The sequence below is a fragment of the Protopterus annectens genome, chromosome 2.part2 (assembly GCF_019279795.1).
Source record: "Protopterus annectens isolate FY-2018-M chromosome 2.part2, PAN1.0, whole genome shotgun sequence".
Lineage (NCBI taxonomy): Eukaryota > Metazoa > Chordata > Ceratodontiformes > Protopteridae > Protopterus > Protopterus annectens.
In genome coordinates, this window is record NC_056730.1 from 919418985 (window position 1) to 919445868 (window position 26884).

General features: G+C 39.3%; 1 protein-coding gene across 1 annotated transcript in view; it reads left to right on the plus strand.

Moving 5' to 3' along the window:
- MSH3 (mutS homolog 3) overlaps positions 1-26884 on the plus strand; it is a 3764176-nt gene that overhangs the window by 931009 nt on the left and 2806283 nt on the right. Inside the window, exon 9 of the mRNA XM_044064237.1 lies at positions 93-208. Coding sequence (XP_043920172.1) covers positions 93-208 — 116 coding nt within the window. The remainder of the gene's footprint in view (positions 1-92; positions 209-26884) is intronic.

A 26884-nucleotide genomic window follows, 5' to 3' on the forward strand; every position in this document is an offset into this window, starting at 1 on the left:
TATTCACCCAATTATTTATTTATAGCTTCACTATAACAGAGCTGTTAATTTCCACTGAATATTCACCCAATTGTTTATTTATTTTTTCCTAGTGCGAGGGATGAAGATCGGATCCGTGTTGAGAGAGTGGAGAGTATTCATTTTGAATACAGTCATGCATTTCGGCTAGTGTCTGAGTTTTATGCTGGAAAAGCATCTGAATGCTCAGGTATAGTGATACAAATAATAGCTGTAACTTACTCTTTATCTCCTCTGTTTCAGTTGTCTGAGCCATTAAGACACATTTCCTGCAATTATTTATTGATCAGTATTTTAAATAAGCTCTTAAGAGTTTTATAAAAAGCTACAGGTGGAAAACTACATGGCTAAAATGTTTAAATTGTATAACGATACACACCATTGCTCACAAAATACAATTTAGGCTCATTAATGCTTTGTATAGCATCATGGCATAGAGGGATAAAGCCATAATTAAAGCCCAAGTGACTTGGTTTTGATTAGCGGCTTGGGTATCTGATGAGCTGATGTGGAGGGATGTGTGTGCCCATACCAGGGGAAGGGTGTTTGTCTAGGCATTCCGTGTGAGGAGTTGTGGTCTCTAGAGGGGAATAGCCCTCGGTCTTAGATGGTGAAATCAAGACAGGGGGAACCAAGGGGTAGGTCATTAAAAAAAAAAAAAAACATCGTCATCAGCATGCTCCACAGTGCACCCATAGATTCCATGTTGGCCCCAGCCATTGAGTAGATAGTCTGGGGGCTGTAGGAGAGTCTAATAGACGAAACGCTGGATCAGGGCACTAAGGCATGCCATATAGAACAAAGCAGAAGGGTAACTGAAATAAATGAATGCTCTGTATTATAATGTTATTCTTAATGTGATTCTGACTGTGGATGTAGTGTATTGAGCCCTAACTTCTAGAAACATAAGATGTCATGAGTGCATGCCTTCTCATGCATGCAAACACACACACACTCTTTGTGAAAAGTTTCCTTAATGCATGAGATATGTCTGATGTGTGGAAGTATCCACATTAAGATTTGCTAGAGTAACTCAGCCCCTTGCCTCTGTCCTCATCTCCTCTCCAATGTCCTGTCAATCCTTTCTACAGACATATAAACACATACAGAGACAAAGAGGTACTGCTTTGTTTTTAAAAATACCTTAGTCATAAATGCAGGCCTTGATCAAATAGGTTCATAGGTTCATAGGTAGGTACAAGGCTATCTTAGATTAGTTCCCTGTGCCTTTGTCAAGCAGAGCCATTGAATTGATCCCTGGGTTAAACTTTGTATCCCATCCACTTGTCAAGGTTTCTCTTGAAGAGGGTTAGCGAGGAGCTTTGCCTAATGTAGATTGGAATCTTGTTCCAGAGCATGGGAAGTCTCTGGGACAGGAATCTATCCCTCCAGCATGTCCTATTTATTGTTGTGGTGAGGTTTATATCCCTGGAGCATGTGGCTCGAGGGGATATGGTTTTCTTTAGGTGGAGCATGTCCATCAATTCTGGGTTGAACATGGCCTTGTATGTCAGGCAGAGATCACCTCTGAGTAGGCGGTATTCAACCGAGTACAGCTGGAGTTTCTTCAGTCGAGCTGCATAGGGCATCTGCTTAAGGCCAGTGATCCTCTTGGTGAGGTACTTCTGTGGTCTTTCCAGTTTTTTGCAGGTGTCTTGTAAGGTACATCCCAAATGAGGCATTGTACTCTATGATGGGTCTGATGAGTGATGCGTAGAGGGACCCAATGACCTCTTTCGATCTGGATGCAAACCCTTTTGTGATTAGGTGGGCTACATAGAAGGATTTTCTAACCACTTTGGCAATGTGATTATCAAAGGAGAGGTTACTATCTGCTTGGGTCCCCAGATCCCTTATTATGTCTTCCGTATTTAGGGGTTTACAACCTATGTGGTAGTTTGCGGGTACTATGTTTTTTCCAAAAGGGGTGACTTTGCACTTTTTGGCATTTAGCTTGAGGCCATGGTTTTGACACCAGGTATCTGTCTCAGTGAGATCCTTTTGGAGGATGTTTGTGTCAGCTGGAGAGTCAATTATAGCCCCTAGTTTGCAGTCGTCTGCGAACTTGGTCAGCCATAGTCCTCCTGTACTTGCCTGTACCTCTGAAAAGTATATGCCGAACAGGAGGGGTCCTAGGACTGAGCCCTGGGGAACGTCACTTGTAACCAGTTTAGAGTCAGTCTTAGCTCCCGCAACTCTTACCATTTGGATTCTGTCCTTGAGCCAGGGTGCAACCCATCTTGGGAAGTAGGAGTTTATGTTCAGGCTGGTGAGCTTGTATATAATACCTGAGTGGGGAATGGTGTCGAAGGCCTTTGCAAGGTCTAGGTAGGCTGTGTGGACCACGTTTCCCTCGTCTATAGCCTTGGTAACTGTCTCAAAGAAGTCCAGCAGGTTTAGGAGGCATGATCTGCCCTTAACAAAGCCGAAGTGTATAGGGTCCAGTGTTTGGAGGTTCCCAGTGTCTTTGTTAATGAGATCCATGATGATGCACTCCATAGCTTTGCAGACCAAGCTAGTCAGACTTATAGGGCGATAGTTCCCGGGTCCGTTGTTGGTCCACCTTTGTGGAGCAGAATAACTGTTGCTGTGCGCCACTCTGTGGGCACGTAGCCTGTGAATAGGCTGAGTTTAAACAGTGTGTTTAGGTGAAGGGTTAGTTCATCTTTGAGCTCGTGAAGGACGCAGCCTGGGACACCATCCGGTCCCATTGATGCTGTGTTTTAGGCTTTGGAGAGGGCTGTTTTAACCTGGGTGTCTGTGATTTCAGGGGCACTACATTCTTCTGGTATAGTTATGGGCCCTTTTGGGGGTGAGAGGGGGGTGAAGTTGGCACCGAACCTGTCTGACAGGATGTTGGCTATATCGGTCGTTTCAGTGTATTTTGTGCCATTCTGCACTAACTCTGAGCACTTAGATTCTTGACATAGCTAAAGAATGCCTTGTGGTTATCTTTGTAGTCCGTGGCAATTTTTCTTTCAAAGCTAGCCTTGGATGATTTTATGAGGGAATGTAGTTTCTTGCTGATACTGATCAGGGATGTCTTCCCTTCTTGGGATTTTACTCTTTTCTGTACTAGTTTCCTCCTTCTGTTGTATAGCTTGTTTATGGGAGAGGTCCACCAGACTGGTTTCTTTTTCTTGGAGGAGTGAGTCTTGGTTTTATTTGGGATAGCACGATCCATGCATTCTTGTAGCTACCTGTAGAGTGTATTAGTAAAGGATTTTGTAGCTTGCACAGTGTTATCCTTTAGCATGGGGGCTTTGAAACTTCCCGCCTCGGTCTTAAGTAACATGAAGTTTGTTTTTGAAAAGTTTTTCACAGTGGTTTCTTTGACTGCGGGTGGTGGCGGAATGTGGATATCCAGAGTGATTAGTTTATGGTCAGATCTAACCAGCGAGGGGTTGACCTCTGGTATGGAACACCGGTCGCCCATGTTGGTGATGACCAGGTCCAGTATGTTGTCACCTCTGGTAGGGGTGTTGACCAGCTGATCCAGGGCGTTTGAATTTATAAATTCTAGGAAATGTTGGGCAAGGGAGTTTGTACTTGAGTAGTTCTCCCAGTTAATGTTTTGGTAGTTGAAACCACCCAATAGCAGGGTGTTTGGTAGGACCTTTATGTTTCCCAGTGATGTTCTTCATCTCACATTGCTGCAGTCCTAACACTTGGGTAGTCCGCTGTCCCTCGGTCGGCCCGAATATCAGAGTATAAGGCTGACGTCGGTCAAGGCGCATTTGACTGACATCAGAACGTCAGGGTGCAAATGCGCATGACCGACGCCATATCCTCAGTCTTTTTTGCCGCATGGTCCGATGCAGAAGCAGTGTTGCAAGTGCCGTTGGCGTTCTGAAATATTCCATTAGGAGTTTCAGACCGAAGTCAGAGTTGGTTAAGTACCCGTTGGGGAATATTTTGGTTTTTCTTGCCTCAGTGGTTTACGGATGTCAGAAAAAGTAAATAACTGTATTTCTTGTGGGAAACAGATACCGCATAGGGATTACCATAATTTGTGTATACCTTCTTTTGCACCTGAGCACGGCGTTGTTGGGTGTCGCTTTGTGCTAGGTTCAATAACGCACTATAAAGCGAAGGTTGGATTGTGCCAGGTTGGTCTTTGGGAAGCGGTGCAATTACAATATGCCGTCGGATGCTCCGGCGCGCTTCCTCAAAGAAGCGCAAGGACAAGGCAGTTAAACCTAGGTTAGAGTCGTCCGGACGCCGGTTCTTTAGGCGTCAGTGGAACCGGTGGTTCCAGCGGAGGCCTCTGGAGTCCCAGGGAGAAACTTTGTTTTACAGGATGTGGCCTCCCAGGAGGCAGGTCAGGCTGTAGGGGCTTCTCAGATAACTGTACTCCCTCCCTTCCTAAGGTGTCTAGGCCCTCTCTTTCTGCTTCCAAGGCTTCTCCTAGAGGCAGGTCTAGTTTGGCTTCTGTGGGTGTCCCTCCTAGTTCTTCAGGTTCTGTGCCCAAGAAGCACATGCTTAAAATGGCAGAAGATTTAATTACTTTAATTAGAGGCTCTATGCCCCCTCCTGATAAGAGGCCTAGGATGGAACCTGTGTTGGGGGATTATGAGCAGGCTTCGGATGTGTCTGAGTCTTCGGCTGAAGACTTGCAGGAGTATTCTCATTATTCTGATTCTGATGTGGATGATTCTACTACTCCTGCTTCTCCTCCTGAGGATTTTTCTTTTTCAGAGACCCTTCACTCCATGAGAGAGCATTTTAAATGGGAAGGTCAGGATTTCTCTGATTCCAGGAAAAGGCTTAGGGAATTTTGTTTTACCCCAGCATAGGCCTTTAGCTATACCTCCTGTTCTGAATGTGGTGGAAGATGTGTTTGCAGAGGCTTCTCTTAATCCTGATTCTTTGCCTCCTGCTCCTGTTAAACCGGATAGGTATTACAGGGTGCCTGAAGCTCATAAGTATCTTTTTAAGAGTCCTAGGGCAGACCCAGAAACTGTTAGCCAGGGGCCTAAGGGTGTTAAGGCTTCTGTTGTCAAGAATCCGGTTCCGGCAGATAAAGAGGCCAGGGCCTTGGATAGATGGGGAAAGAAAGTTTATACTTCTTCCACTCTAGCCATGAGAGCTTTGAATTGCCAGTTTCACATGTTGAAATATCAAAATTATCTCCTTTCACAGTTGAAATCTAAGGTTGATGCTCTGGCGGAAGGTATTGATTGTAAAGAGTTACAAGATTTAGTGCATGTTTCTGAACAGGTGGGTAAGCATTCTTTGCAATGTGGTTTTGATGCTGTACAGGCCTCGTCTAGGGTGGCTGCCACTGGGTCAGTTCTTACAGGCATGCCTGGCTGAGGGATCAAAATTTATCTGACCATGTTAAAACTAGGATTTTGGATGCCCTTTGCAATCTGATGTCTTGTTTGGTTCTCCTGTTGAGGCAGTTTTAAAGAAAATGGAAGACAAGGCTAAGTCTATGCAGACTGTTAAAGTTTTTTTGCAGGTTCACCCTCCAAAGTTTAGTAGAAATTGCCCTACTAAAGGGTGGGTGTATCCTTCTTATGATTCCCAGTCTAGGGGTAGATCTAGGCGTGGCAGGGGCAGAGGTCAGGGCTCTTTCAGGCCTAGAACAGGGAGTTCTCCTGCACAGTCTTGGTGAGGGCAGGGGTCAGTCCTTCGTAAACAGACCCAATGACCTACCTTTTCAGCTGCCAGAACCTTCTCGCCTGGCAGCACCTTTGGGAGGAAGGTTGGCACTTTTCAAAGAAAATTGGAGTTTGATCACCCAAGACAGATGGGTACTGGATATCATACATCACGGTTACAGGTTTTATTTCCATACCTTGCCTCCTTTCAAAGGCATGCCAGACATTCCTCCTCAACAAAGAATAGAGGCTCACAAGCAAATTTCTCTGTTACTCCAAATAGGGGCCATACAGCCAGTTCCTATGCCAGAAAGGGGCCTAGGATTTTATTCTCGCCTGTTCCTAGTACCAAAGAAGGGGAACACGTGGAGACCAATTTTGGATTTATCTATCCTCAACACTTATCTGGACATTCCCAAGTTCAAAATGTTGACGTTACAGCAGCTTTTTCCTCTGCTGGGCAAAGATTATTGGATGGTAACTTTGGATCTCAAGGAGGCTTACCTTCATGTTCCTATCAGACTAAGTTGCAGGAAGTATCTGCGTTTTCGAGCTGGGACTTCTCACTATCAGTTCTCTGCATTGCCCTTTGGCTTATCTACTGCCCAGAGTGTTCACGAAAGTTCTGGCTCCAGTGATAGCTTTCTTCAGGCTAAAAGGAATACAGATCTATCCTTATTTGGACGACTGCCTGATTCTGGCTCAAGGAAGGGAAGAGCTTCTTCAACATTTGGAATATGTGATAGCAGTGCTAAGATGCCTGGGGTATTCTGTGAACGAAATAAAGTCCAGTCTAGTACCCTCTCAGGACATGTGCTTTCTGGGTGTGAGACTGAATACAGCATCCCAGATGGCCTTTTTAACCCCGGACAAACAAAAGAGTCTATCCCTTTACTTCCGTCACCTATCTCATCAGTCCGGGCTGACTGCAAGGACAGTCCTTCAAGCCTTAGGGTTCATGGCATCTTGTATTCTGGTGCTTCCCAATGCCAAACTGCATATGAGGAAGCTACAATGGTATCTCAAAAATGTATGGACACAGCACTGCCAGGATCTGGACACTGTCATTCAAATAATACCTTGCATTCAAAAGGAATTTTTGTGGTGGGCTCAGGAATGTCACCTAAACAAGGGACTCTCTGTGACCCGGCCAGAGGCGAGTCAGATTTTAACGACAGATGCCTCAGACAAAGCTTGGGAGCTCATCTAAATGGAAAGTGGATACAAGACAAGTGGCCTGCCAGACTACAACATCTACATATCAACATGAAGGAGATGTTAGCAGTCCAGTTTGCATTAACAGCTTTCAAGGATTTACTTCTTCCAGGGCAGGTGTTGATTCTAACAGACAACACAACTGTCATGTGGTACATCAACAAGCAAGGGGAACACATTCTTATCCTCTATGCAGGCAAGCAATGATTTTGTGGGAGACTGCTCTCAGTTTACATCTAAGTCTTCAGGCAAGGTTTCTGCGGAGCACAGAACTCCTTAGCAGATGTGTTAAGCAGACAAATCATGGATCCCCACGAGTGGAAACTGGATCTTCATGTATTTCAGAAATTGACAGTGTCCTGGGGAACTCCAGACATAGATCTGTTCGCTTCTCCACTAAACCACCAGCTGCCAAAGTTTTGCACAAAGCGGTTTCATCCCACAGCTTGGAAAGTGGATGCTCTTTCTTTCAGTTGGAAAAATCTTCATGTGTATGCCTTTCCACCTCTGCCTCTCCTCCCAAAGGTACTTCTGAAGGTCAGACAGGACAAGCCAAGGATGATTTTGATAGCTCCAGATTGGCCTCGACAGCACTGGTACCCATTACTGAGAAGTCTAGTACGGAAGCCTCCATGGCCTTTGCCTTTGATTCCACATCTGTTGTCCCAGGAGGATAGTCATTTGCTCAATGTCAAACTTCACTCTCTTCACCTAACAGCATGGCATATTCTGTTTTAAACCATAGAGGGTCTCAACTTCCACAACAAGTTTTGAATGTGATTTTGGAAGCTAGAAGGCCTAGTACAAGGAAAGTGTACAGATAAATGGAAGAGATTTTTATTTTGGAGTGCAGCTAAGGATTTGGATGTTTCTGAGCCTGATTTAAGTGTGGCTCTTCAATATCTTACTGAGTTATTGGACAAAGGTTTGTCCTTCTCTTCTATTAAGATTCATGCTGCAGCAATTTCAGCTCACTATGATTGTGACCCACCATTGTTTTCTCATCCTTTGTTCAAGCAATTTCTTAGAGGGCAAAGAATATAAGACCCCGAAGGGCTCCTACTCCTGCTTGGGATCTCAATTTTGTGTTGGAGAAACTCACTCTACAACCTTTTGAGCCTGCAGCTACTGCTGAGTTGAAATATTTGTCATGGAAGACTGCTTTTTGTTGGCCATTACCTCTGCAAGAAGGGTTTCTGAATTGCAGGCCCTTATGGCAGTTGAGCCTTTCTTAATTTTCCATAAGGATAAGGTGTCTTTACGCACTAATCCTTCCTTTATGCCTAAAGTGGTTTCTAGTGTGGCTTTAAACCAAACTATTCATTTGCCTACTTTTTATGCAAATCCCCAAACTAAAGGGGAAAAGATTTTGCACACTTTAGATGTACACAGGCAGTTGCGATATTATTTGGACAGAACTAAAGGGTTCAGACAATCTCAGCAGTTATTAGTTTCTTTTGCTTTGTGCTCTCAGGGCAAGCCCGTGTCAAAACAAACTATTTCTAAGTGGATTGGATTTTGCATTGCTTTCTGTTATTCCCATCATGGCAAGAGATTCCAGCTGGGATTAGGCCTCATTCCACTAGGGCTACTGCCACTTCAACAGCTTTTTGAGGGGGTGGCTACTAAGGATATTTTGGAGGCAGCCACTTGGAGTTCAGTGCATACCTTCTCTAGGCATTACCACCTTCCACTGTACTCTAAATCCAGGGCTGGGTTTGCCACTGCTGTGTTGCAGGGCATTTTGGCAGCTCCTGCTTCATTATAGTTTAGCCATCCTCCCTTTCCTCTGCTTTGGGATTCTACCCAAGTGTTAGGACTGCAGCAATGTGAGATGAAGAACATAGTACAGTTTTGTACCTACCATAAATGTAGATGTTCGAAGATCCACATTGCTGAGTCCATACCCTCCTCCTTCCCTCTGTAGTTTGAGGTGGTTGTGGGGGTTGGGTTATCCATCTGAGGTATATTGCATATTGTATATATTGTACATATTTTTGGTGTTAGGCTGGTTGGTTGTTTAGTTGTTGTCTATGGGTTTTGACCTTTCTTTTTGGGGTCTTCTGACATCTGGGGCAAGAAAAGACTGAGGATATGGCGTCGGTCCTGCGCATTTGTACCCTGACGTTCTGATGTCAGTCAAATGCGCCTTGACCGACGTCAGCCTTATACTCTGATATTCGGGCCGACCGAGGGACAGCGGACTACCCAAGTGTTAGGACTGCAGCAATGTGGATCTTCGAACATCTACATTTATGGTAGGTACAAAACTGTACTTTTCCAGGAATGTGGAGTGGGGGTCCTGGGACATGGTGGGTGATCTGTAGCAAGCTATAATTTGCCCATTGTTAGTTGCACGTGGATGATCTCTGAAGCATCGTGCTGTGCCACTAACCTAGAGGTGTGGGTATCCTTGATGAATATGGATACTCTCCCGCCTTTTGTATTTTGGTCCGGGTTTTGTGGCCAAAATGTATGGTATGAGTTGTAGCCTGGTAGTGCTAGAGTGCTCTTTGGAGCCTTAAACCAGGTTTCTGTTATTGCACATATATCGATTTTCTCCATACTGAAGAGTGCGTGCATTTTGAGGTTTAGACTTCTGGCATTGAGTAGCATTACCCTCAGTTTTTTGTTACTTGTGCTGTTTTTGGTGGTGGGTTTGTCTTTTGAGCCTTGCCTAAAAAAGGCACTGTGGAGGTCGCAAGAGATTTGGCCAGTAATTGAAAGCCTAAGGAGGACAGGTACAAGCCATCTCTAGCGAAGCAGCGTGGCTTGGCAAGCATGTCATCCCAGGCTGACAGACACTGGATCCCCTTTGAATGACACCAGAAGCTTAGCCAATTGTTGAAATTGATAATTTTTTCTCTATACTGTGGTATCATTCTTGGTGCCGGCAGGATGCTACTCAAGGTCAGGGTCATACCGGCCTGAGCTACATGATTAGAGAGCTTCTGCATGTCTCTTTTCATGTAGTCCAGGGAGGTACAGCTCAGGTCATTCACTCCAACATGGATAATGACAGAGTCATATTTGTACTTGTTCTGGAGTGACCTGAGTGCTTGTGTTATGTGGCGGATCCTGGTACCCAACAGGAAACTAAAGGTAACCTTCTCCTTGTTCAGCCAAGTGATTGGGACGTCAGTCCTGAATTCAGCACTAACCTGAAAACTGGACTATACTAGCTTAGAAAGGTGGGAAAACAAGTATATATTTTTTTCAGAAAATAAAGCAGATACAATCAAAAAAACACTTTAAATGCACAGAAATGACTATCACACGAGTGTGTAGCCTACAACAGTTAAACAGGTAATTTAAACACAAAAACAACTTTTTTAAAGTGCATGCAGTAAAATAAGTACAATATGTAGCTGAAACAAGCTTTTTAAATCACAGAAACTCTAGAAAATCGGCATTTTAGACAAAATTAGCTAAAGGCATCAAGAAAATGCAGAAAAACTATACTTAATCACTCCAAAGTCTCTCTGCAGGGCACCAGGCAGGAGCATGCTGAGCTGTATACAATGCATAAATTGCTAGATTTTTTAGCAAATAATTATTTTTTATCTTATTTTTTCCATGATTGTGTATAAGACCATTTTGTATAAGACCATTTTTAACCTTTTCAGGCAACAAACCAGCAGTAGAAAAATATATATTCAAAATAAGCAAATAGTAAGTCTTGTATTTAGTCTAGCATAGAGTGAAATAATTTACATAATTGCTTGAAGTTTGAAGTTTACAGCACACGTTCCAACATGTGATCTACAGTGAAGTTGGCATAATGGTTCAGATATTTACTTCACAGACACAAGGTACATAGTTTTATTCCCACCTTTGAGGGAAGATTGGACAGGCTTAAAAAGGACCTGCAAAGGCAACTATCCAAGTATTTACCCACGAGCCTATAAGGGGAAATCCTACTGTGCTGGAAATGGTTTGCATGAATTTGATCAGTTATGTAATAGTATTGCAGCTATAGTAGAAGATCATAGAGTAAATGTTTGAGGACAAAGGTTAATAGTTGTGGTTAGTTATAGTGTATCTGAAGGCCAGTAATGCTGATCTTTGATGGCAGAATAGATAACAGAAACCAGAGTTGCTGCTGTAGACAACCTATAAGAAGTGCACTTACCAGGATTGTATCTGCTGTTTGTATCTCCAAACAGTACTTCTGGCAGAATATTAAACTTTTATGAGTAAAACTCCATGTTAAAACTTGAAGGGGCAAATTCATGATATGCAGTACTAAAAGAACTCATGGCAGATCATTACACTTAAACAGTGAAATTACTTTAAGTTCAGATTTCACAATGTTCTTATCCAAGTCAAAGAGACAGAAAGAGAAAAAGCTAAGGGGTAACCATTTTCATTCTTCAATTGATAAGAGTTCCTGTGAAAATATAAGGACACTTCTCTTTATGAACTTCACAATTTGATCTTACAGAACTTTTTATTAACTCGGTTTGAACTTGGATATTACAAGCAGTAATACAATATTTTTAATTACTAACTGAAAGGGAAAACTTGTCAATGTAATATTATCAGTTAACAAATAAGTCATTACCTAGGTACTTGATGTAGTAAATGTCCAAGCAGAAACTTTTTGTGCAGAGTTCAGTATTAAAAGGCATATATCATAGTGCTATATTGCTATCGAAATAACAACTACTGCTGCCACTGATAAACTCAAGCTCCTTGAAAACAGACAACATACCTGATGGTTTCCTTGCAGAATTAAAGAAAACTTTACTAAACCCCTTACTGGAAGTATTTGAACATATTGCTGACCTGTGGTGACAGGCAGTAATAGTACTAATTAACAAAGGGGGAAATCACATAGTAAACAAACAGAGATGTCAGGCTAACCAGTATTCTGTATAAAGCTTTGGAGAGCATTATAATATAGCTTATCCAAAAATCACACAAGGGGTATACTTCTGAAAAGATAACAGTATGATTTTTAAGCAGAATTTGCAGTTTGAATCTTGTAGCATTCTTTGAGTAGCAGCAGCAGCTCTCACTGGTCTGACAATGCCTGCTGCTTTATCATGACACCGGTAAAGCATGCCTTCAATACTTTGACTTGTGGACCCTTTTAAGGTTAAAACAGTAAGGACATCCATGTGTAAATTACTGAATTAATTAATGAACTGTTGAAATACCAAAAAGGAGCAAGGTATTCTAACTTTTCCATCCCAACCAGTGTTGTTAGAAGATAGAGAAAGAAACAAATTCATAAAAGGCCAGTGTTCACTAGAAGGATAAAAAGTAAAAAATATTTATGTACACAAATATTTTTGTAAATAAGTAAACAATCCCCTAAAAGTATAAATATAGAATATACTATGGTATCTCAAGCACCATTTGTTTGAGTTCCAAAAATGGCTATAGTTAAGATCAACAGCAAATTAATAAAATGTTACAGCCCTCCTTGTGAGACTGTGTCCCCACACCCCTGATCTCTAAATATATGGTACTATAGTTGCACAGACTTGGAGAAAATGTGTTTAGAAAAAGAGTTTGTGTATTGAAGCCTCTTATTCTTGAAAATATAGATGAGCATTCGGCTGCAAGCTAGTTAGTTGCAAGTAGCTGAGCATCATCCCAGTGAAAAACAGCCATTGCTATATAAACATTTACATAACAGGCTTTCAGCATTTTCAAATAAATAAATATATTGCAGTAAGCAACATGCTCTCAACTTCTCCATTATGAAGGGTTCCATACCCGAAAACAAATCCAACTTCCCTTTGGTATAACAGGAAAAATCTTGATATAACTGCCCGTTTCTTACTTTGTATTCTATAAGAAGCTTTGTTGTTCCATTATTTGCATGTACTCTCAGTACTCCATTACAGGCCTAGCTAAAGTCCCAATGTGAACATTATTGAGATGTTTAAAAAGTTGCATTCTAACTCTTGTGGTTGTTTGCCAAAAGTAAAACTTTTGGTAAGAACAAAATCGGAAGTAAACCACTTTGGCTAAGTGATAGCCAAAGTGAACAACATGTCCATTTATCTGGTATACTGCATTAGGATATCTGTGTGAACACGTCCTCAACATCCAGGCCAAATAACTTCAGAAAGACTACCTTCCTGTAAGCCAAGAAGAGTTTGTGTGCTTTGTAAGATGTCTTTAATATTGAAGGTATTCTTTCTGTTTGTGTCATTTCTTAAGAATTTTAATCACATTTTCTGTCTACTAAGCAAGTCTGGTGAGAAAATATCTAGCTGTGGGCACAGTGTCTGAAAAATTGTGCTGGTTGGAGGGTGTGTTCTGTGGACTGGTAGATTAGATGGCTCTCTAATTGCATGTCCAGGAAATTTATAGCATAACCTGTTTGCTGAAACCTAGTGGTAATGTCACTAGTCATTCCTGGAATTCATTCCTGTCAGAACATCACCTATGTGCTCTCAAATATTGCCATATGGAAGTGAGTTATACATTTTGTGCTAAGAATTTGAGCTTGTTAAAAGGAATTTATTGATTTATTTTATTTTACATTTGTTTATGGGGAAAGTCCAACTGGGACAGAGCCCATTTTCAACAGAGGCCTGGGGAGAAACTGTCCAGACGCAAGTCTTTGGAATGTGGGAAGAAAGTGAAGCACCCAGAGGAAATCCACGCTAATGCAGGGAGGACATGCAGACCTGCATAGAAGACAGAAAGAGAAAGAAACCTCCATGAGTATGGCAGCTGCACGGTCTCAGTACAAGTCAAAGCAAAGCAAAAAATGAGAGACCAACATACAGTGGCACCAGATAAATCCTTTATTGCAGAAGTGCCCTGGGCAAAAAAGCAGGAACAGACCAGTTTCGGCTTCACAGTTGCATAGCCTTCATCAGTGTTAATGTCTGTTAAATAAGAAATGCTTTATATACATAATTTAAAGGACATGTGATCAATTAAAGACGCTCATTAAGCCCTGGTTTAAAGAGACCTCCCAGTTTAACAATCCATTTTTTCTCAATACTGTTTAATAGTTTATACTATCCTAATTTATTGCTTCTTGGTCTCATGATTTTATCTATGATAGTAAAATTAAATGTAGTGTTTTTGTGTGTCATTGTATATTTATAGAGGGCATTGGTTTCTTTCTCAATTTATGAGGATGAAACGCATTTGTTCCGATGGAAATACTTACAAACACTTCAGGGATGATTTGGTTCTTAGATTTAGGGACAGAGGCTACAAAATGGCCCATGTTTTACATACAAAACACAATGTTGATAATATGAAGCGTGAGAATCTTCTTCTTTATAAAGCCAAATGGAATAGGGGTGGGGGGCCCCTTAGATTAGCTACTACATACGGACACAACACCAAGGTATTAATGGATATTGTGCAACATCACTGGAATATTTTGACATCTGACATTAGACTTGGTGAAATTTTGGGTGACAGATGTCACTTTTCCTTCAAGAAAGGAAAAAATCTTGCTGCCTTTTTCAATCATTATAAGCATGGTCAACTTCATTATAAGAAACACACACAAGTCACTTTGTTAGGTGATCCTTTAATTGGTTGTCATCCTTGTGGTCTTTGTGTTCACTGTCCTAGGATTTTAAAAACTAGCAGCTTCAGTAGTCAAAATACCCCTCAAGATTTCAGTTTTTGCTAATTGTGTTACTGATTGGGTGGTCTACTTAGTTAGTTGCAGTTGTTCAGCATTTTGCATAGGGCAAACTTCTAGACCTCTTAAATTCAGAATTTCTGAACATCTTAGCAACATTAAACACCATAAAGAAACCAGCACCCTCTATAAACATACAATGACACACAAAAACGCTACATTTTATTTTACTATCCTAGATAAAATCATGAGACCGTGTTCCACGGTGGTACAGCGGTAGCGTTGTTACCTCACAGCAAGAGGTTCTCCCATTCGATTCTCGGCTTGGCTTGGGAGTGCCTTCTGTGTGGTGTCTGCATGTCCGCCCTCAGGTTGGGTAGCATTCGAAAGACATGCGTGCGTAAATGGGCGTGCCTTCGTTGAAGGCTGGGTGTCAAGCTGGCACCTCAGCGTTTCATAAAAAATCTACTGCCAATCATTAGCGGACCGGACTTCCACTGTGGCGACCCCTTACCAGCAAAAAGCCGAAAGACAAACAACAGATAAAATCATGAGACCAAGAAGCAATAAATTAGGATGGCATGAACTATTAAACAGTATGGAGAAAAAATGGATTGTTAAACTGGGAGGTCCCTTTAAACCAGGGCTTAATGAGCATCTTTAATTGATCACATGTCCTTTAAATTATGTATATAAAGCATTTCTTATTTAACAGACATTAACACTGATGAAGGCTATGTAACTGTGAAGCCGAAACTGGTCTGTTCCTGCTTTTTTGCCCAGGGCACTTCTACAATAAAGGATTTATCTGGTACCACTGTATGCTGGTCTCTCATTTTTTGCTCTGCATAGAAGACACCCTAGCTGAGAATCGAACCAGGGAACATCTTGCTGTGAGGCGACAATGGTAACCATTGCACCACTGCCCCATTTCTTCCTTTTTTAGTCACATCTTGTAGTTCATCTTCCCACTTCTGCTTCTTTTGCTCAAGTTCCAGGTTTGCCAAACCAGTTATCCAGTTCTTTCTTCTTCTCAACAGCCCTTTTGTCACTCTACCCTCTATCCTTCTTGCCTCAGTTTGTTGTGCCATCTCTGGCACTCTTCCTTTATCTCCTTTTTTAACAGATGATCTTACATTTTGCAATTATCCCCTTATATTACTATTCCAATCTCTTGTTAAACTGGTGTTCCTCTTGCATCTCTACTCAATCTTTTATTCTTTCCTCCGTAATATATATGGACAGTACTTCACCTTATTGTGCCTTCTCTGCCATCTCTAGATAACCATTTCCCTCTCTCTGTCTTCTTTCTTCCTACTGTTGGTGTCAGCTTACCCTTCTATTTATTTCACTCTGGATTTTTTAAGTTAAAAACATTTTGAATTCCTCTTGTCTGTTGTAATTTCTCCGGTTTCCCATATTGTTTCTAAAATATGTCCCCTTCTTTTCTGTTTCTCTTATTTGACCCAGATCATATTCTTCCAGTTTGCTTTATACCCACCGTATCCAGTTAGCCTCAAGAAATTTGATATTGTGCAAGCTTGTAACTTAATTTTAAGATCTGGTAATAACAGTCCTCCTCCTGCTGACATTGTCTGCTTTTGCCAGGCAACTCTGGGCTTGCTGCCTTCCCATATATAACCTCTTCACTTTGCTTTATCTTTTTTACTAGCTTTTTGCGAAGGTTCCAAAAGATCTGTCCCACATATAAATATTTTGGTGCAGTTGCCCATTTTCAATACCTTCATTCTCTTATTCATATCTAACACAACCCATTTCCATTTTTGCATTTGCTCCATTGTCTTTTCATATAACTTGTTATAAGTGGTTCTTAGTGGGTCTGTATTAGAAGTTGGAATGCACAGGTGTCCGAATGCTGTAATATTTAACTGGGAATTTCAAAGTGTCAAAATAGCGAAGCCGTGGAACACCGAATATTTTCCCAGGGAAAAAATTTGGTGGGCTGTTTCTGCGGCTTTGCTATTTCCTCCATTGTGGTGCAATCTCGGAGTTGGTATATTTAAGTGGGGGGGGGGTGTGGGGGGCGAAGCCCCCACATTAAGAATATTTTATAGTGTACATGTGTTTTTTGGTTTTGTACCGGAACACTGATTTTTTTCCCCTGGGAAAAAAAATCAGTGTTCTGAGTGTTCGAAGTTATTGCATTTCAAACTTCCGGGTTCAACATTTCCATAGTCAAACTTATAGCAGTTCAGCTATGTGATATAGACCTGTTCTTAGTGACTTTTTAGCTCCCTTCCTAGCCAAATTACGAAGTACTTAATTTCCCTGCCCCATATTTTGTTTATTTTATTTGACATTTATTTACTGAGAAAGACAGACTGGGTAAGAGCCCAGTTTCAGCGGAGGCCCTGGGAGAAAATCTCCACAGTACACATTAAACAGAATTAAAAAATTGTGCAGTGGTTACAGATATTAAGACAATAATAAAGTAGTACAATATGTGAATGTAATAAAAGAAAATAAGCAAAGTATAAGGCAATTAATAAAGGTGACCATACATTATATACAAGATAGAAGAGAGTTCCTAATATGCATGTTACATAATGATGTAAGAAAAATATATAACACAATAAGTAATGTACTCTTTCTGGCAGGAGATCTAGATAGTAAATTTCAGTCATAAATTCTGGGATAGATAAAGGTCAGTGTAAGAATATAAAGAAAGGACAATAGAATGTTAAGGAATTAGAGAGGTGAGGATAGAAAGTAGGTAAAGCAGGAAGGGAAGTAGGAATTATCAAGAGAAAGTCTATTAAGAGTGATGAAGAAGGAAATAGAAAAGAGTACTAAGATGGCAAAGAGCAAGGACATTCCGTCTTTCTGCTTCCGGATTGTTCCTGTCTTCACTGGTTGATTCTTAGATTTTTTTCTTTCATATCCTGAGGCCTTTCCATATTTTTCCATTATCTCCTACAGCATCTTCATATCCTCCGGATGCATCATAGTTACTAATACATCATTTGCAGATAGTGAGAGTTTTTCCTATACTGTACCCACTTATCTTTGATTCCCTTATCTTCACCACTGATATGTATATTTAGATAGTAATCATAAGTCCTGTTTGATCCATATGTGTCACTCTAGAGACAATTTTCCCAACTCTGTCTGCTGCTGTTTGCGTGAGACACTTGTAAGCATGATATAAGACTGTGATTGATGTGTAAGAGGATGGGAGCCATGGACTTATGCAGGGATGGATGATGACAGGCGGCTTAAGCAGAACATTACTGATAATGCAGGAGACACAAGAGAATAGTAGGATCTAGTCCTGATTTATCTTGATGCAGAGAAAATTTTCAGCATAGTTGTTTGGAAAAACTTTTTACATACTAGAAATGTGGGGTTCCACATAGGTTGTACTGTTCGCTATTGTCTCTTTCCAACAGTTGGACAGGTCCCCCCCCCACCAGCACCCCATTGAAACATCTGACCCATAGTTCTATTATCCTTTCCCTTCCCAATTCTCATACCCCTATAGGTACCCCACCACTTCCAGAGGACTTGCTCTTTGCCATCTTTCTCCAGGCTTCATTATTTCTTCACATTTTATTGATTTAATCATGTTCCTTCTCTCTTCTTTTCTCAGTCTTCTTTCTTTATATACCTTCCTTTTTTCAACTCTTCCCCCTTCTTCTCACATTCCCCTTCCTCATTGTATGGCCCTTAGTAATAGCATCTGAATTCCTTCTTTATGTCCTCCAGTATATTTACTTCCTTGTCCTCCTCTCCTCTTCTTAATGTAAAACAAAATTCTAGCTTCTGTTGTCTCAATCTCACTGGAAATGTTATAGTTGCTATTTACTAAAATGTATTGAATGTAAAGTTGTTCCTAAGAGTTTGAGAATTTGCAAGTTTCCATCAGGATTGGAATACAATGAAACTGTTGTTAATGATTTTTGTACTTTGTTTGACAGTTTTCGTTTTGAGATTGAGTAAACTAATTAAGTATAATGATATGAAATATAGTCAGCTTTTAGTTGATGTTGCGACACTGAATGATGATATTAGAAATTACCTCATTTTCAACCAGTGGGAAGAATTTTTTTGTAAAGAATTTTCATTAGTTGAAAGTAAATGTAATAAATTGTACAGCAGAAAGATTAAGAAGTTAAAAATGGACCTAAAACAGTACACCAGTAATAATGTTTATCCTTTAAAGTCATTTGGAGAAAAGAAAGCTTTTTACAGGAGGGATTCTTCTAATATAAAAAAAACCCCAGTAGAAAGGAGACAAAAAAGTTTTTTTGGAATACGAACAGCAAAATATGAGGAGAAATTATCAGAAACAACTAGGCCCAGGGCAAATAGATCACCTATCCCAACAGACATATGATTGGAAGTTCAGCAGACCCAAACCCCACAGATAGTAAGTACAGATGGAATTATATTCACCCTTAAGGATTTCAACATTTACAACTATACTAACAATGTTATTTCTAGAGAACATTTTTTTCAATAGGTTTAAAATTTGTTCCATCCAGGAATTTTAATTTAGTGGACACAATTCTTGAAACTAAGCTTTGTTTTAGGAAATTACATTTAGCTCTGTTTTGTAAGAACCAGGGACAAAATGACTCCCTTTCAGTATCGAAACAGCATAGGTTAAAGAAAAGAAGTATTTTCAATCCCCTGTGAACCCTGTGTTAGCTATATTAGACAAGGCTGTTATTGAGGACCTTTATAATTTACAAGCCAATGTAAATAAAAGAAGAGGTTTTTGGAGAAATTTAACTAATAAGGAGATTTTAGTATTTAATCAGTTAAGAGCAGATTCCTCTATTCGTATTATGAAGCCAGACAAGGGACAGGGGATTGTTCTTTTCGACTCACTTAACTATTCACAAATTATGTTTGAGTTGTTCAGGGTCATTGATACTTATCTTCCTGTTTCTATCAATGAAATTAACAGTCACAGACATATTGATAGCTATTTAGATGAATATTTATTCGATCAAAGAATTACCCAGGAACTATATAATTTTCTTAAAGTTAATTCCCCTGTAATAGCAACCATTTTTGGTACACCGGAGATACACAAGGACTTATATAATCCTCCATTTATGCCAATTGTATTAGGCCGTAGATCTAAAATGTACCGATTTGGACTTATCGACAAGTTGCTTAAACCTACATATAAGAAGGTAGATCATTAGATTATTGATTCTTGGGACTTTTTGGGTAGGATAAAAAAAGAGTTGTGGTGCAGAGACATCCTTCTAGTTATGATCGATGTAGTAGATCTTTTTTCTACTATTCCAAATGAAGAAGGTCTTGACGTGTTTTATCATAGTATGGTGGGTCTAGGTTTCTTATGTAATGACATATTTAATTTATGATTTAATGAGCTTAGTCTTAGATAATTTATAGCTTTCGATGGAGAATATTTTAAGCATATTAAAGGCGTGGCAATGGGAGCACCTTGGGCTCCCATTTATGACAATTTGGTAATATTAGAATGGGAAAAGAATGTAGTCCTTGAAAGAAATTATGTAAAATTCATTAAATTGTATGTAAGATATCTTGACGATATATTTATTTTATTGGATGGGTCGACTTATGAGATTGATGATTTTCTAACTTATATTAACAATTCAATGGAATTTCTTAAGTTTATATGTAATTATAGTATAGATAAGAGAAATTACGTGGATACAACCATCTCCAACACTGGTGATGATTCCAAGACCAATATATATCGAAAACCCACCTTTAGTAACTCCTACTTGGAATATTCTAGCAGTCACCTACTGTGTCAGAAAAAAAGTATCGTGAAGGGCCAAATGATAAGCGGAGCTAGAATAACTTCTGATTTCGAAGATTTAAAGGATGAACTGAATGGAATTGCGAATATGTTTTTAGTAAGGGGGTTATCCTGAAACTTTGGTTATGGAAACAAAAGAGTTTGCAATGTCCCAATGGGTCTCCAAATATAAACCCTTGTGAGGTATAGGTTTGTTTGACAGTAATATCACACAAGCATCAACTTCCTTTGAAAAAGCATTAATTTTAGAATATGACCCTCGAGTTAAAGATGTCAAGGAAATTTTCTTAAATAGAATTTGCTTAGAAGTAGCCCTGATATTTACGAAACTTTAGGCTCTACCCTCCCCTTTTTATTCATAAAACATCACATAATTTTAAGTTCCTTTTTGAAAATGTTAATGGCCATCCACTTAGGGCAACAGGTGTTAAAACTGGGAACTACAAGTTCGGCTTTTGTAAGCAGTGTCCCCACATTCTAGAAGTTAACTCTTTATGCCTTGACAATAAAATTAAAAAAATAATTTATTAGGGGAGACTGCCAGACCAGAGGAGTGGTCAATTTAGCTAAGTGTTGTGAAGAAGTCTATTTAGCTAAGTGTTGTAACTACCTAAGGTTTACGTTGGTAAGACGGAAAGAGCTTTAAAATGTAGGATATATGAACAGTTTTACCAAATAAGTCAAAGAAATATGAATAATGCCTTATATAAACATCTTTTCAGTAGTCCCACATGTTCAACTTTTAAGTTTGGACTACTTAAGCAAGTTAGAGTTAACAATAGAGGTGGTGATTTTAAAATATCATTGGAAGTTAGAGAAATTAATTGGCAGATGAAACTATATTCTAATTATCCCACTGGTATTAATGACTATATTAATTTATATCCAGTTTTAAAAATGAGGTCTAATAATTATAAATAAACTGTCATTTGATTCTTCTTATTAATGGTTTTATACACTTTGATATTTGAGAAGTTTTTATCTATGACTGTGTTTTGTGTTAATAAGACTAACTTGTTTATGTAAGTTTATTGGTTAAGTCTAATTAATTGAGTTAACTAATTGCCACTGATATAAAAGGATGGCTTGGTGTTAATTCAGTAGATTCTGATGAAGTCCAACCTAAATGGACGAAAGCACTTAATCTTGTGATTAAAGTTTAATTTGTTTTATTGGACGTGCTTTTATTCAACACAGAAGTCCGTGGGTCCTGTACGATTGTGATTGTGTTTACGAGTTTTAGTTTATCGTATTATACCAACTGCAACTGATCTTTTAATGTTATAGTTGCAGTTGGCCTATCACAAAAAAACAGTTTCTCCACTGCCATCTTTTCCTCCGTATTCATTCACAATTTCTCACTTTCGTGTGGTTTGTATTATTTGCTTCTGTCTGCTCTTCCTAGTCTTATTCTCCTTTCCTCTTGCTTTCTCCATTTTTCTGAGCTACTGTCCTTTTCATATTTTGCTTCACATATTTTTGCTTCCTAGTATGATATATCTGTATATTTTCCTTCACTTGCCTTTTTTTGTCTTCCCATACCTTACACTCTTCAGTCCTTTCATTCCTTGTCACCTTTTTCAGCTCCTCCTTTATTCAACTCTCTTCATTCTTTTCTGTCAGATATAATCTCTAGTGCTTCTCTACCTTGACCTGCCTTCCTTTGCTTTATATTACTCCATATCATTGCATGATCTGTTAACATTATGAGTGCTGTCCCTACCACTAATACTAAATGTTTGTGCTTCTTTGTTATGTAGCCCCTGTCAGTTCTAGACCAGTTCTGATGTCTGGGTGGGCAGTATGTGAATTCCTCCTTTCCTCCACTTGTGCTTCTATTCATATACTGGTCTACTTATTGTACTGCTTTGAAATAGTTCCTGAGATATACCTCCTTTCCTTTGACAACTTCCCATTTCTTCTCCCCTATTTGCTTGGTTTCTGTGGACTGTTATATTCCATTCTCCCATTACCAGACCTATCTCTTTCCGAAGCTGTAATATCTCTCCTAAACGTCTTCTCAACTCCTAGCATGTTTTCTTTGGTTGTACTTATATAGTCATTCTTGTGTATTCTTCTTCCTGCCACTTACCTTTAATCCCTGCAGCTCTGTCTCTTCTGTCTTCTAGTTTATCATGTGCATTGAATGGAAGGTATTTCTTTAGCAGTCCTGCCACCCCATCTCTCTCTCATTCCCCAAGGATGCAGCCTCCGCAGTGGCATGTCATCCTCCTTTTAATATTTTGTGCTGTTGTAGTGTCAGGTGGTTTTCCTGGAGAACTAGCACCTGTGCCTTGGTGTCCCTCGTGTGTCATTATTCTTTTTCTTTTCCTTCTTGCACCGAGCCAATTAACATCCTATAATTTCATACAGAACTGCCTATCTCCTAATCTGTCCCTCACCTTTACTCTTTCATTTCTTTTTCCTACTGTCCATCATCTCACGCATTCTTTACCATTTTCTAAATCATCTTCATATTGAGATCTATGTAAATATTCACAGCATTTACATCCTTCCTCAGAACAAACTGACTTCTGATTGGTATGGGATACCTCATGCCCAAGTACTTGTCATTACTATGGCAGTAAGTCTTTACTTTATAGATTCTCAGTGTTTTTCTTTTTCCTAATGCTCCCTGTTTACAATTCTGTCTTCTCATTTGATAATACCCTTCCGACCTCTTGTACTATTGCACGTTTTGTTTTCTCTAGCTAGATTACTACATTCCTTTTGTTAAGTGGTCCACAGTGTATAACCCTTCCTGTTGTCTTTTACCTTGGTCTCTCCTCTGACTATAGTTCAGTCTTGTTGTTTCTCCCTGGATTTGCTTTAAATTCAGTCCGTCCTCTCATCCTATTCCATTTAAGATTACATGTTTGCGCTTACTTCCGTTGTAGCTCTCTCATTTTTCCCTGTGTCTTAAATGTCCTAATCTGTCTTATACACATTACCTCTTGCAGGTATTATCTCTGTGGTCATTTTGGTCATTTCTGCTTATATTTAATCTTATGTAACCTAATTTCTCCTCCTGCTGTCTTAATCTCACTGCTTTCTCTCTTCATCTTGGTAGGATTGTCTGAATGTTATACTCACTGTTCTTGTTTCCACCACCCATTTTTATACTTTACTCTTCCCCTTTCCAAGGGCTTCATTTAATGGAAGTGGTACCTCTTTGTTACCCCCCTTTGTCCGTTAATTCTGAACTGATTTATGTTCTGAAGTGCTTTCCCATGCATTTTCTTTATCACAACTCCCCCTTTACTTCAAGATTCCTTTGACTTTCTTTGCAAGTCTGTATCTATCTTCTGCATATTTCCTGCATGTCCTCTGTCAAGACGTGGACTTTTATGAAAGTAACCATTTACATTCACATTCCTTCCCTTCAGTTGTACCAATTCTTGCTATGTATGCATTGCTGCAGCAAACACCTAGAGGAAACCAAGTCCCCCTCTGCCTTCTATGAACGTTGTCTCTGCTTTTCCTTTTTCATCTTATCATTGTGCAAACATATTTCCTCACTTGTTGTTTACATTTGTTTCAGGTATAAGGTTTGAATGTTGCACTTGCTATCCCTTCCCTTTCCTTCACTCATCTTTATAACTCACCCCTTTACTTGTGTGATTTAACCAACAGGGAGAACACCTCATTATTGTTGTCTTACCACCTGCAATTTAATGACAATTAAAACCTAATATTCGTATTATTGTTTAACACCTTCTCTGTCTTTCCCCTTTTTATACTTGTTTGTAAACTAGGATATTTCCCCAGTTTTCATATTTTATTTCCATCATATCTGTTCCCTATCAGTGTATAATATTTTTGACTTACTGTGCGAACCAACGTCTGTCTCAAGTTCATTTCTTTTAACCCCACCCTTATTGCATGGTCTTCATGCACATGCAAGCACCACTGTGGCCACAAACCTTCATTCTTTTCATTTATACCAGGCTGTGCCATGTAGTGCAGTCATTATTATTCAGAGCAGATACCAGGCTGTACCAGGTATTGCAGTCATTATTATTCAGAGCGGATACCAGGCTGTGCCAGGTAGTAAAGTCATTATTATTCAGAGCAGACAGAGTAAATAAGTAAACAGGGAAAAAGTATCCAAACTGTCCTCTGCATAAACTATTCCTTCTGCAAAATAAGGGACAACTAATTCAAATACATTTGGTCCAATAATCCAAGCACCAACAGATCCATAAAAGTAAATAGAAAAAGAAAATAGCCAGTTTGTGTGTTGCATAACTTGGTCCTTGTACATGATTTCCAAAATACAGTCATATCACTGTGCAGTTAGTCCATTAAACCAGGTAACAACATTTCTGTAACTGTCTCTATTCATTTTCTCCTCTTTTCATGTTAAATGATCCTCTTTACCATCTTTACAAATTCCCTCTCAATCCCTGTCATTTCATTCCTTTTTCTGGCTTCCCGAAAAATCTCTACCTTTTCTCTTAACCACTGTTATCTTTTAACGAGTGGGAAGTACCCTGTCTCCAGTGTCTCCTTTACAGGCTACTGCTGTCTGTTACCATTCATATACGACCTTCTCCTTTCATCTCTCGCTCCTGTCCCAGTTACCAGATTTAACAGATTTTAGATATTGTCCAGTTCTTCTTTGGGGACTATTAATTGTCTTGGTGATTCCTTGCAGATATATTCTCATTGGGGCAGGGTATATTAGTATCCATCTTAGGCTCTTCTTGCATACCCTTATTACAGGAGCAAACTAATTTCTGTACCTTCTGGTTTCGAATGAGAAGTCTTGGTTCAAGTATACTTTGCCACCCCCAATCATCAGGTTTCCTAGCTTCCATACTTTCCTGAGTACCTCATCTTTCTGTTCAAATGTTTGGAATGTTAATATTATTGATTTCAACCCTTGTGTACCTTTTAATTCCGCTCTCCTTGCAGTTCTGTGGACCCACTCAAATTTTATATCCTCTTGTGGTCTGCCAAACCATTGAGCTAACATACTGTACACATCTTTTTTGTAGTCCTGCTTCTGAAATTTCTCTGGGACTCCCATTATCATTGTTTGTCCTAAGTGCCCTGTCTTCTAGGTCAAATCATTTAATTTCTGTACAGTCTAGTATTGTTTATGTCATGTCGGCTCTTGCTTTGACCTTTTTATTTTCAGTTACCAGTATTTGCAAAATGTCTGAGTGCTCAGAGATACCCTGCTGTTTTTACACCAGCTTTTCTTTAAACATAACCATTTTGCCTTTTATTGCGTTTTTTTTTTTCCCAAGTTGTACTTAGTGTTGCACTCTCTTCCATGTTCTTCTCAGTTCCCGCCATCTGGAGTTTATCAGCTGTTTTGAGATGCTTGGAACCCATTTTGTTTCTGCCACTTCTTGACATTCAGAGTGCTCACCCTTGTTAAATCTGCCAGACTCCTTTTATCGAGTACAGAGTTCTTATGGTCCTCACTTTTATGGTATTAAGTAGAGCACTGCAAAGTTGCTTCTCTTCATGGTGTTGCCATACGGGAAGTCCCTACAGGAGTACAAACGTGTAATGTCAGTAAGAGGCTAGAACCTGAGTGTATAGATAAATTCAGTCTGAATCCAGTACATTCTAGTGATTCACACAGCCAAGAAACCATAGGTCTCCTAGGAGGATCTTGAATGCTGTTATATACTTTTGGCAAAAAGTAAGAGAGAAGTGTGTGAGCATTATTTTTCTGTCTTTATCTGTAGCCTTATCTAGAATATTAGTTAGATCAGATTGGATTCTGAAAGAATCAACTCAAAAATGTTCTCACACTTGTTATTGTTATCCAAAAGAATGCAAAATATTTCAGCATAATAACAATGTTGCCTTCTTTGTTAGCTGATTTTATTTTCATATTTTTAAGTACAAAAAAGTATAGCAACAGCTACTAAAAGTTGGACCTGAACAAAGCCAACAAAGATCAAAACCAGGAACAGTCTGACTACCACGGTGTGTAGTACACACTTTATTAAAAACAAATAAGAAAAATATCAGAGATAAGTGATTTCAAGTTAAAACTCTTCTTCTGATCAGTTAAAAATATGTCATTTGCTTCTATTTAAATATAATAGTAACCAATTATTAAAAAGAAAAAACTCATGAATATTAAAAATTTCAAAGGTGCGTCCATTATATGCAGTTGTCAATTGGTCTTCAATATATTATGAGCCAGTCAATGGAAATCTATAACTCACCTGAAGCAGTCAGGAAAACAGTTTAAGTGCATTATAATTGGGCTCAGTATGAAGACTGAACCAATCAATGTGTAAAAAATCTTATCCAATCAATAATAGGATATGTTAATGTCAATTTGTAATAGGTCACATGAAATATTCAAGTTCTTAAAATATTATTGGTCTTATAGAAAATCACAAGCTAATACAAAGTGAGTTCTACAGATAAACAACCAATAAAGGATGAAGGTATGTACACAGTGCAAGGAGGAATCAGAACATTGTCATCCACTATAAAATATAGATTTGTGCCTGCCAGGTATAAATCAAAAATGTCTTCACCACAATTGACAGAGTTCCAAATTACCTCTCAGCTGTACAGATATTCGCAGAATGTCCAGATTTTTGCCTTATATTTTTAGTCCGTTTTTTGTAAAGTTGTTGCTTTCTGGCAAATTAGTGGCAAATCATTAAAAATTGAAGTTAGAAAATAATGACAGACATTTGAGTTTGA